The 13,019-nt window shown below is 36.9% G+C and overlaps 1 protein-coding gene and 1 long non-coding RNA gene across 2 annotated transcripts in view; one reads left to right on the top strand and one right to left on the bottom strand.

Annotated features, from left to right (window-relative positions):
• Positions 1-2,264: 2,264 nt before the first annotated feature.
• LOC101737745 (peroxisomal membrane protein PMP34) lies at positions 2,265-12,694 on the top strand. The gene is made up of 3 exons (XM_004931586.5): positions 2,265-2,758; positions 2,835-2,895; positions 4,417-12,694. The coding sequence occupies exons 1-3, from the start codon at positions 2,705-2,707 to the stop codon at positions 5,139-5,141; spliced, it is 840 nt and encodes a 279-aa protein (XP_004931643.2). The 5' UTR covers positions 2,265-2,704; the 3' UTR covers positions 5,142-12,694.
• The window catches only part of LOC101738144 (nuclear pore complex protein Nup160 homolog), a 32,571-nt gene continuing 22,521 nt past the window's right edge, over positions 2,970-13,019 (bottom strand). Inside the window, exon 27 of the long non-coding RNA XR_005245166.2 lies at positions 2,970-12,952. This is a non-coding gene — a long non-coding RNA (nuclear pore complex protein Nup160 homolog). The remainder of the gene's footprint in view (positions 12,953-13,019) is intronic.

Raw genomic sequence — 13,019 nt, 5'->3', positions numbered from 1 at the left:
ACAAGTCCCTAATCGCGAAGAAGCTTCAGAGCGCAGCCCTAGCCCTAGGACAGTGGTTCCGAAAATGGCGCATAGACATCAACCCAGCGAAAAGTACTGCGGTGCTATTTCAGAGGGGAAGCTCCACACGGATTTCCTCCCGTATTAGGAGGAGGAATCTCACACCCCCGATTACTCTCTTTAGTCAATCAATACCCTGGGCCAGGAAGGTCAAGTACCTGGGCGTTACCCTGGACGCATCGATGACATTCCGCCCGCATATAAAATCAGTCCGTGACCGTGCCGCGTTTATTCTCGGTAGACTCTACCCCATGATCTGTAAGCGGAGTAAAATGTCCCTTCGGAACAAGGTGACACTTTACAAAACTTGCATAAGGCCCGTCATGACTTACGCGAGTGTGGTGTTCGCTCACGCGGCCCGCACACACATAGACACCCTCCAATCCCTACAATCCCGCTTTTGCAGGTTAGCTGTCGGGGCTCCGTGGTTCGTGAGGAACGTTGACCTACACGACGACCTGGGCCTCGAATCAATTCGGAAATACATGAAGTCAGCGTCGGAACGATACTTCGATAAGGCTATTCGTCATGATAATCGCCTTATCGTAGCCGCCGCTGACTACTCCCCGAATCCTGATCATGCAGGAGCCAGTCACCGTCGACGCCCTAGACACGTCCTTACGGATCCATCAGATCCAATAACCTTTGCATTAGATGCCTTCAGCTCTAATACTAGGGGCAGGCTTAGGGACCCCGGTAACCGTACTCGTCGAACTCGACAAAGAGGTCGACGTGCAACCTAACCCATGCATCAGCCCGCTGAGTTTCTCGCCGGATCTTCTCAGCGGGTCGCGATTCCGATCCGGTAGTAGATTCATTCGCGAAACAATTGCTCTTGAGTTGTTAGGTCTCCTTCGGAGGCGCTCGGGCAGTTGTTAGCAAATCCCACCCCTCCTGGCTGAGCCTTTGCTCGCCCACCTGTCCTGGTGAAACTGGAAAGGCCTTCGGGCCACCAGTAATCCTTCAATCATAAAAAAAAAAAAAAAGGATTTAAGAAGTGCCTTTGCAAGAAAAACTGTGCTACTTCAAGATGTCTGTGTTTTAAAAATAAAGTATTATGTACTTCCAAATGCCATTCGAGCTCACCCTGCAAAAATAAATAGCTATATGGACTGACAAAGTATTATCATATAAAGATTTACTTTTATACTTTGACATTAAAATTATTTAATTATCAGACTGATTACTTGCCAAATGAAAATTTGATTCTATAAGAATAAATATAAGTTGATTTTGTGATACGTTAAAAGTTAATAGATAGTTGATTTTAGAAGTTTTAATTAGTAAGATAATATGAATATATTATTATTATTTTACGGTATGACTGTTACCCGATTGTCTCAATAAGTGTTATATTAAAAAAATATTATTAACAACGTGTTTTATTACAGAAAGCAATTACTTTATACATTTCCTAATACGATATTGGAATTATATACAATTCCGAGGAAATTTATACATTTCCTAGGATATCTATGCATTAAATAGTTTTTCAAACAATATTTTATACATTTCCTAAATAGTATCGGAATTGTACACATTTCCTAGGATTTGTATACAATTCCTTGATTTCATACATTTCCGGTAACATATATTATAAACATATAAATGTATGTTTCTCAGTCTCTAGTAGCCATAGCACAGGGAATCCTATTGGGGGCGGATGACCGTGCGTGATTTGTTCCTAGTTATTACAGTTTTATATTAAAATTAATCGTATCTAATGAAATCTATACTTTAGTATGATAGCAATTGGAAAAAAACCTTTTTTTATATGTTTTTAAAAGAACTTGCTTTCACTAACGAGCTAGAGCGTTTAGAAAATCTTAAAGGAGACGGCCCATTTTCCATGGACATTTGCCCCATAGCAACAGTGCAGGAGACATTTACTGGTGGTAGGACCTCTTGAGAGTCCGCGCGGGTAGGTACCACCACCCTGCTTATTCCTGCCGTGAAGCAGTAATGCGTTTCGGTTTTAAGGGTGGGGCAGCCGTTGTAACTATACCTGAGACCTTAGATTGACTTAACGTAAACTTCAACAGAAGAAAAAAAGAGAAAAAACGTGACTGACTTTAAGTACAGTCAGAAAGTACTTTTTAATCACATCAATTTGCAATCCCCGCTTGGCACGTTAGTATCAAATGTACAGTTTGCATTATTTAATTATATGTTATTTTAATTAAATAACTTTTTTAGGTCTCCGGGGCTAATTAATATATAAACTTGAAACGACTTGAGCAGAAATGAGCCGTCTCCTTTGTGGATTGGTTAAATGCTTTGCACAATAACTTAAGCGTCTTCTTTTCTTAAATTCCATCCAATAATATTTAATATAGGATTATTATTTTCATTTCAATGCTTTATATATCCCAGTTGATTAATGTCTCAAATTAATCATCTTAATTTCATTTCATTTTATATCACTCCATAATATCATTTTTCATAAAAATAAGAATATAAATTAAAATAAGACATGACTTAAAGATCTTAGTTACCAGGCCATTAACTGCCTTAAAAAAAATTTGTTGTAGTTCAGTGGTTTGACTAGATTAATAGACCAGTAGAGAAAGGGCAGTCATAGATTAAACACATAATTGAGGGCAGTGTTTTTTGAACTTAGTTATCGCATTTAATTGTAACAAACATGACATCATTATTAAGTTATGAGACTTTAGTGCACGCTACAGCTGGTGCTACGGTATGTATACACAATGTATTGTTAACATTTTTAATAACAGATACTTATTGTTTAACATTTTAATCAAATATTTCAGGGCAGCGTCGTGGGCATGACAATATTTTATCCGTTAGATACACTCAGATCGCGGATTCAAGGTATTTAAATAAAACTTGTGACATATACTTAGTCTGGCCACAAATACTGTTACAATAAAAAATAAAAAAAATTCTATTGCAAATAACATTTATTACTTTTACAGTGTGTTAGTTTAATACATAAATATAAAACAATTTAAAGTATAAAAAGCTTATTCGAAGTGGTCTCCATTGGCTGCAATACAGTCCTTTAAACGTTGAGGCCAGTTATCAATAGAAGCACGCACTCTTTCCATGGGAAAAATTTTCACTGCCAATCGTACGGATTGTTTTAGGGACTCCAAATTATCGTGGCGTTTAGAGCAAGCCGTACTCTCTAAAACTGAACATAAATCATAATCCAGCGGATTAAGATCGGGACTAGACGACGGCCAGTCTTCAGCTTTGATGAAGTCCGAAACGTTCGTTTCCAACCAAGACTGCGTAGACCGAGCTTTATGACCTGGCGCCGAGTCTTGCTGGAAGGACCATTCTTGATTATTGAACATGGTGTTGTTAAGGGGCTTCACTACCTTCTCAAGAATGGTATCTTGATACACTTGTGCCGATGTTTTGATACCTTTTTCACAAAAGTATGGCTCAGTCACTCCTTAATAGCTAATACCCCACCAAACCATCACTGAAGTCGGATAGTGCCCACGTTGCACTCTGTCGACTAATTGGGAAGCTTCCTTAGAGCTTTGAGCATAAATACGGTCACTTTGTTTGTTAAAATGTAAAAAAATTCTCATCCGTAAACAAAATTTTCCTATGACCTCCCTTTACGTACACGCTTAGTTGTACGCACGCAGTAGTTGTTTCAATTTTACCACCCTATTCTCTTTTAAATTATCAGTTAAGAAATTACCAGTACGTCTCTTATAGGCTGTAAGTCCTAAATCATCTTTTAAAATACGCGACATGGTTCTAGGTGCTATCTTCATCTTCGGAGATAAAATCTTTTGCTTTCGAACAGGATTTCTTCGAATTCTTTCCCTTACTGCTTTGACCACCTTTTTCATACGAACACTACGTGGACGGCCAGATCTTTTTCTGTCACAAACAGAGGAGGCCTCATTGCACCTATTAATAGCCCGGTACACAAACATTTACTAATACCAAGCGTATGGAGAGTTTAAAAAATTGCATTTGGCTCCATACCTACTTTGTGTAATGCAATCACAGCAATTCGGTTCTCTTTATCACCCCACTCCATTTTAATATCGCAAAATATTGTACAATGTATTGGCGCCAAAATGAGAAAACTCAATGAGCAATCATATAAAAATGACAGATTCCAAATTCAAATGTAATATTTTGTTTATTTTTAATTGTAACAGTATTTATGGCCAGACTAAGTATTCACAGTAGAGTTAATCTTATTAATTATGCACACATAATGCTTATTTAAAGGTATGAAAGAAATCTGTCTAAGTAATCAGCCTAATATTATTTTCAACCATGTCAATTATTCTAATTAGGTACTAATATTAGTCAAGATTAAATAATACTAATAATAATTTTCATAACATACTATTTCAGTTGAAGATTCGAAGAAGTTACAAGGATCGACACTGGGATTATTAATAAAACTAGCTAGTGAAGAAGGTATTCAGTCTCTTTACAGAGGTTTATCACCAGTTTTACAGTCAATTTCAGTATCCAACTTTGTTTACTTTTACTCATTCCATGCATTACGAAATATATCTTCCCAGCCAACAACAGCATTGCCTGATCTACTTTTTGGTTTAATTGCTGGAAGTATCAATGTTATTTTAACATCACCGCTATGGGTTGTAAACACAAGAATGAAGTTGGAAAAAAACAATTACAAAAATTTATTTGAAGGCCTCCTTGAACTAGCAAGAACTGAAGGCGCAAAAGGCCTCTGGTCTGGCACTGTTCCTTCACTACTTCTGGTTTCAAATCCAGCTATTCAGTTTATGGTGTATGAATCTCTAAAACGAACATTTATGTCCCAAGGCTCATTCCATACATACACATCATTTTTAGTTGGGGCTACAGCAAAATCTGTAGCCACAATCCTAACCTACCCCTTGCAAGTAATTCAATCTAGACTTCGTGCTGGTACTAATTTGAAAACATTGGTGAAAGATATTAAGTCAAAACCAATTTCAATGTTCCGTGGACTGGAAGCCAAGCTTTTGCAAACAGTCATGACCGCTGCTTTGATGTTTGTTGTTTATGAAAAACTTGCTAATTTAGTTTTAATTATTATGAGAATTGAGAAGGAAAATACTCACTGACTAGAAAAATTAAGTTTCTCAGAGTTATAGATTAGAAAACATGCAGTTTCTCTTTTAAATAATAATCCAAGTAAGGGGCCGTTTACGTATTACATAAGCAGATTTATTACAATTATTTATACCTCCTTTCCCCTTGTCAGCAAATGTAAGCAAAGTTCTGACCCCCCCCCCCCCCCCGTCTCCCATGATAACGTTAAGATTGGTATATGTATTTTTCTACGAATGTATTCTAATTTTTTTAATGATTCATGAGCAGCAATTATAATTCTGGAAATAAGAAAATAGGCTTTGGATAGCGGACTTTAACGCACTTCATATTCATTTAAACAAACTTTATTGGCACGGAATTCAACATAGAGTATGAGGGCGGTTCAATAAGTACACGTGTTAGAAATGAAGACCCTTTTTTTTAAATTTATTATATTTTTTTCAACACAATCCCCCTTTAGACCCTCCTCCCAACGTTTCTGCCATTTTTTTAACACCTCAAAAAATACGAATCGCTGAACTCTCCAAAATACGCCTATATCTTGGTGATGACTTCCTGATTTGAACAAATTTTTTTTCCCGCGAGACAATCCTTCATGTTAGGGAACAAGAAGTTGCATGGAGTTAGATCGGGTGAATAAGGGGGTACGGCAGCAATTTTTTACTGGTGGTAGGACCTCTTGTGAGCCCACGCGGGTAGGTACCACCACCCTGCCCATTTCTGCCGTGAAGCAGTAATGCGTTTCGGTTTGAAGGGTGGAGCAGCCGTTGTAACTATACTGAGATCTTAGAACTTATATCTCAAGGTGGGTGGCGCGTTTACGTTGTAGATGTGTATGGGCTCCAGTAACCACTTAACACCAGGCGGGCTGTGAGATCGTCCACCCATCTAAGCAATAAAAAAAAATCATGCAATTTGGCAGCGACAACTCCGAATGAATGTGATGGTGCATTATCGTTGTAAAACAACACCTTTTTTTCGCCAAATGCGGCCGTGTCTCCTTCAATTTTTTAAAGAAGCGGTCCAATAACTTACTGTAGTATTACCCCGTCCCGGACTTCGCGTCCCAAAACAATCGTCGTCATGACCTTTCCAGCCGATGGGACCGTATTCGCCTTCCTTGGCATCGGGAGAAATCCATTGTCTTGATTGTTGTGTAGTTTCTGGTGTGTAATGACGAATCCAGGCTTCGTCAATAATGACAACTCGACGCAAAAAGTTCTTCAGATCTCCCTTGAATTGCTTCAAACAATGCTGCGAAGTTAACAGCCGCATCGGGTTGTTGTCCACCGTGAGCATTCGCGTCACCCATCGAGTCGACCACTTTTTCATCGCTAACTTAGCATATAAAACATAAATTGCTGTTCCGATCGACACACCTATTGCTTTAGCTACTTCGCGCGCTTTAGTTCGTCGATCATCGAGAATCATGTCGTGGATTTTTTCAATGGTTTCTTCGCTAACCACATCTGCCGGGCGTCCTGGTCTCTCCTCATCCAAAACGAGTGTTCATAAACGTTTAAATTCATTTAATCAATATCTAACTTTGGTCATAGATGGCGACATGTCCCCGTAAACAGCATCCAACTTTGCTTTTATCTCCTCGCATTTTTTCCCATCCAAAAACAAAAAGCGAATTACTGAACAATACTGCACTTTTTCCATCTTACCGAAAATCACGAAACACCTCTTACTCGAATAGCTGCCAAATCCAAACTAACTTAAAAATTAATCTAAAATTTGTTTTGGCGTCGTTTGATAGATGGCCGTACACGATGACAACACCAACTTCCCTCAAAAACGACCTATGTCTTCAAACGTGGGTACTTATTGAACCGCCCTAGTAAGGCACAAATGTTATAATCGTAATATTACTAACAAAAAAACTTAAATTTTTGGTATACATATTAATTCCAATCCACAGTCTTCAATCCATGACATCCGAATCCATTATTCTAAGTTTTCGATGATATTGGATGTATGCTGCTCAATGTTGTGTGTGCAAAGACTTTCATCCGATTTTGGGATGTCTACGTCATTCTTATCGAGCCATTTAACATTTTGGTGCTCTAAATTTTGAATAATGCACATCAGTTCATTGGCACGACGAGCAGCCACTCTTATAGGCCAACTTTCATAACAGTGTACGTGTTTTTATGGATCTTCTTGATGTGACAATTTAGTGACTTGACAGAAGCATGATAAATGCCACACGGTTTGCATGTTCGAAATTGATTGGCAGATTGAGAAGTTGCCCTCCATCATCCATTGAACTCCAGACCTCAGCTAACACATTTCCTGCAAACTTGGAATTGGACCTTTCTAAATGTTCATTAATCATAATGCCACGTTCATCCATAATGGTCATGAGGCAATATCAAACCAACCACTTCCCGACTAAGACGAGCCATTCTGCGCTCTATTCTGTTGTACGCACTTCTATCGGGAGCATTGGTAGCTAAAAACAATGCATCGAGATCATGTCGCTTAAAGTGTTGTTTATATAGCAAACCCTATAACTTTTTGATAACGCGGATTTTCATGTGGTCCTCCATAAACCGTCATAATTACCACTGGTTTTACCAATCCTTGGTCAGTTTTAGCTAATGCTCGAAACTCTTCAAGTTCGAAAAGCGTCTTGAAATTTTGGGCATGAGTATTAGTAGTAGATGAACTATGCTTTCCACTTCGAATAGCGATGTATTTTGATCCAGAATATCCGACGGCTTGCGGTTGTCCTAGCATACTGGAACTGATTTTGATACCAGCATAAACTGATGGTATTAATTTATGCCGCTCAGCGATTACCCAGTCGTGATCAGGCAATTTGATTCTATATTCTATGTGCATTAGAATAGGTGCTTGCTTATTTGCCGCAGTTACTCCAATAGGGACCCGAGCTTTATCATCTTGAGATATGAAAAATACTTGATCGGTCCAAGTATGTTTCACGATACGATTGTTACAGCGAAATTGCTATCTAAGTGGCTTTTGTGGTGATCAGCCTGAGCCCGATTGAGCTTAACAGGGACTGTCAATACATTACCTCTTCGTCCCTCTGCAGAATTAAGATTTTCTGGGAATCAAACGAAGATATGTCCCACTTCGACTCATGTCCAATCCTATTTTACGTAATTCTTGTGTGAGTTCATCAAGAGTTTTTACACTGCGAATAGATTCCGTTCGTCTTCTATCATCTACTACACTCCCAAATAAAGCATTATCCGCAATTGTTTTCAATAGCAATGGTTGATCGTTTTAGGACGCCCCACTGAATCCCTCAGGGACAGTTTTTTTTATTTCTGGATTTTCATCACAAATATCTTCTAACTTCTTTTCTTACCATCTGTTTCTTCTGGGCAACTGCGTTTTGAATCTTCCTGTTTAATGACTGTTTCGCTGTTTTTAATTCTTCACGCAACTTAATGATTTGTTTATTAACTTCATGCGTATTAGCCCGTGCGGACTCACAAGAGGTCCTACCACCCTTTGTAGGCAGCGGCTTGGATCTGCCCCTGGCATTGCTGAAGTCCATGGGCGACGGTAACCACTCACCATCAGGTGGGCCGTATGCTCGTCTGCCTACAAGGGCAATAAAAAAAAAACAGTAATTACGCAAATTATAATTTTGCGGGTTTGATTTTTATTACACATATAATAAACATTTGTCAAGTACGCATTTCATTAGAAAAATTGGTACCCGCCTGCGGGATTCGAACACCGTTGCATCGCAGATACGAATCACCGGACGTTTTATCCTTTAGGCCACGACGACTTTTCTAAAATTAACTACACAATGCAACAATTTTCAATTTCTAACATTTCTAGTGTAGTTGTAATATTTACAGTAAGTACTTATACTTAAAATGCTTTCATCACTCACCTTGGAAAAAAACGTAGTAGATTAGATTTACGCTAGTTTATTTAGGCTGCTTGCAATTCTTCCTCAATTCTCTTAGAGACAATAATATCAAGTTTCTTGGCGGACTTTGCTTATACCTTATAATTACGCCATACTTCGTTAACTAACTTTTGTACATTTGTATTTGTATGAGATTTTTTAAAACTTTCAAACAATTTTTGGTATAGCTTGGATTTGTCTATTTAAAATGACATCTTAAACAATTCAACTTTGGCGAAATTAGATCAACAGTAACACAAACATTATCTTCCTTTACTTACAACATGTCAAATTGCCAATCGTACCGAAACGAAACAGATTGACGGAAGAAATTTAGACAAGTGAATAGCGCGCGATAATTCCCCTACTCTGTTCCAAGCGATTACTTAAACATATTCATTATTTATGGGAATCCCCGAAAATGTGTTTCGTTTTCAAGCATAGACAACGTGTAGGTTGCCAATATGTGTAAAAAAATAGGAAATAACTACTGCTGACGTAATCACCATCTAGACCCCCCAGTGATATGGATATTGTTGTATATGAAGTAGATGCTAACGGTGTAAGATTAACAAAAACGAAATGTTTATGCAATAGTTATTACTTTATAAAGTTACTGTCCAAATCTTACATAGATCTGACATCATTCCAACAACAATCTAATCATACGACCGTCATTATGCATTCTGTGCCAGTCTTCGCATTAGCTATAGTTTAGTAAAATTATTTATTGAACACGTTAGAGAAGTAACAATTTATACTATCTCCATTTATTTATTTTCTGGATGACAACTCCTGTGGAAACTTAAACGAGCGTCTTTTTACATTAATTAATAAAAATATGACGCTTACATACACAAGGTACAAGGTCATAGTAGAGTCAGAGTAACTGATAGGGATCGATAAACGTAAAACGATAACAGGCCCCATATTTTTTTACAAAGCCGGATAATTTTGTACATTTTTTTTAACTAATATTACATTTCACTACAAGATGTAATTATATTATGTTGATTCTTTATTTATTTATTTTAATCAAAATCTGATGAATCGTCACTGTTAACGACGCTATAATGTTTTGGGTTCTTCTCACAATTTTTCCCAGTGTTCGGCGGTTACTTCCGCACATGCATTTTTTAATAAATCTAACATCTTGTTTGCCGTAAAAGGGGATGGGTATTGTTTCAAGCGGCGCGGCGTGTCCTTTGACGTAGCCATATTAGTTCTATAGCATTTTGTGCTGGCAATGATACGGCGGAAGTCGAAGAACCCAAGGACCACATTCGGCAGCTATTTCGTCGGTAATATATATTTTAGGGGTTTTTTTTTCGATTTTAAAATATTCACTAATTGTACTTTTAATAAAGTATTATCCACATTTTCGCCATGACGTTGGAGCCAGTCAATCATCTCCGGACCACGAGGTATCGGCCTGACGTCACAGCAAATCGGTTTTCGGTGCGTGTGTCCAATGTAGTGGACTGGTGCGCATCGACACGGCTGAAATTTGTTTCGGAATAAAATGTAAAAGTGTGGTGTATGTAGTTGTGTGTAAGTGTATATGTAGGAGTAGTTCACAGTACTAAATCAGGGTGGTAGTTACAAGTGTCGCCATGTATTTTAGTAAATGTAGTTTCATTCGTTAGTTCACACCATTGCCAGCGTCAATCAGTTATTTCACCATTAGGTACATTGTTGATCATAACGGGTTATTCTCCGGGATCATTCTCCTTGTTGCATTTTATTTCGAGAGTCTTCTTTATATTTTTGGGATAGTCAGTTGTCTTATGTCCAAAGTCATTACAGCGGAAGCACTTTATTCCTTTAGAGCAGCTAGAAAGATTCATAATCTAGGTCGCTGCAGTTGAAGCATCTCATCTTAGTTAATGCTTTCTTCCATCCAGATGCTGTAGGTTTGAATGTTGTTGATTGATTATAAGTTCTTTTTGACGTTCGACATTTCTTCTTTATTTCAGCATATAAATCAAGTTTTTTTCCTAAATTCTTTGATGTTGGAAGCCCCATACAGTATAGTTTTATTCATTTCATGTCATGGTATCCCTAATATCATTGATGATGTATTCCATCAGGGCTTATCTTTAATCTTTCCGAGTACTGGGACTTCTTTAAGTTGCATAAAATATTGTTTATATGTTTCACCTGGTTTCATCTTCCTATTTGATATGGTCTTGCGAATGGGTGCGCTGTATGTAGTCCAAATTCTTTTAATCCCGTTATCAAGTGTTCCCATGTAGTCGTGCCAGTCAAAAATCTGAGGAACAGTTTTGCTGTCCCCTTCAAAAGCCTTTTTGCGTAGATCAATTTTTTAATGTCCGTCCATTGCATGAGATTAGCCATATCTTCGAAATCCTTAATCCACGCCGTATGCATCGTCAAATGCATCCATAGATTTTTTAATTCGCAGAAGGAAATTGTGGAGCAGGTTCGGCAAAGCATTCTTCGTCTGCCATAACCACCCTCCGAGGCATTTTACTATTCATTGAATTCTTTGTAAAGGTCTTGAGATGAAATTTGGAAAGTGAATAATCTCAGTTTTTCCAGCGTGCGTAGTTTTCGTTCGCAACTTTTGTACACCGATCACAGATTTTGATGTCGATCTCGATCCCGGACGGGCCCCCAAAAATTTGTAGAACAGCGGTGCACAATGAATTAACCGAATTTGTTGAATTTTATTTTTAATACGTCTTTCTGTTATTTCTTTTTTTTTATTTAGTCATCAACTCACGAAAAATTTAAGTCTTTCTTTCTTTATAATTAATCGTAATAAGACAGACTATAGAGTTCACGCGCCACCTGTCATCTGTCAGGTCGGTGTGGCCACTGGCCATGATTAAACCAAATTATTCCTACATATTATAACTATAACGATATAGGTTGAAATTTTATGTCGGATAGAGAGCACAGATATGTTGCCTCCTAAATGGCTCCTACCAATTATAAAGATTTTTTTGGGCGAAACAAATATACAATAGCCAAATTCTTCACCAAAAAATTAATATCTTAGAAGTACGAATTATCTTTTTAGAATAAGGTTGGAAATCAGTCTAGAGTTGTAGGCAGCGGATTGACTGATCTTTGACCCACTTGTTGTCCATGAATGACCTTTACCACGTATAGGTGAGGCATTAGTTAGTCTTGCTTCAAAAGCAACAGTGAACTGGTACACTTGAAGGTGAAAGTAAACCAAAAATTAGACATCCTCTACATCTAGTCATTATTAAATCTACATTTATTGTTAGGTTAATAATTACAGTACCATATTGTTAAAAATTAACTTGTCAAAAATTGTAATTCCCATGACAAAAATGTTACCTTTATACTTTATTGCACTTATTATAATTAATTGTTAGTTTAAATCAAATTCTCTTGTTTTCTTTTGAACTAATTTTGTCAACGTTATTTATTTATGTTTAACTACTTACATTCAATACTTATTTTTCACTTTACTTATTTTTCAATCAATTTCAATCATCATTGTCAATATGGAAAATTAGTACATTTGGTATGTTTTCTAATTAATTTCAAAGCTACTCTTCATTAATTAAACTGTGATTCAATATTAGTAGTAAGTAGTTAGTGTGTAAGAATAAAGAATGGTTTTGGTCAGTCACAGAATTCTCGTTAATAAAACTTTGTTTAAAATATTCTTTTTTTATTTTAATTTCATAGATGTAAGAAAATTAAATATAAGACGTTCAAGAAATATTATGGTATAATTATACTATATATAATTAAATCAGGTATTATTATTAATTTTTTGCAGCAAAATTATTTTATTTTAACAAATACAAAATCCATTTATTTTATACATTAATAGGTTTATACTAATTTCATATCTTCAGATGTGCGAATTATAACTTGAGTATATTCCTTTACCAGCGAATCTATCTCGTCGTGTACCTATTAATTAGAAAAGCATGAATTATTGTGTAATATAAAATAATAAAGATTGGCTTAATGAACCAAC

The sequence above is a fragment of the Bombyx mori genome, chromosome 11 (genome assembly GCF_030269925.1).
Source record: "Bombyx mori chromosome 11, ASM3026992v2".
NCBI classification, from domain to species: Eukaryota; Metazoa; Arthropoda; class Insecta; order Lepidoptera; family Bombycidae; genus Bombyx; species Bombyx mori.
Note: the sequence above shows the minus strand (reverse complement) of the source record. Positions and strands in the feature narration are given on the sequence as shown.

Coding starts and splice junctions, on each gene's coding strand:
- LOC101737745 (XM_004931586.5), top strand. CDS start 2,705: ATGACATCATTATTAAGTTATGAGACTTTAGTGCACGCTACAGCTGGT. Junction 2,759..2,834: donor ACGCTACAGCTGGTGCTACG/GTATGTATACAC, acceptor CAAATATTTCAG/GGCAGCGTCGTGGGCATGAC. Junction 2,896..4,416: donor ACTCAGATCGCGGATTCAAG/GTATTTAAATAA, acceptor ATACTATTTCAG/TTGAAGATTCGAAGAAGTTA.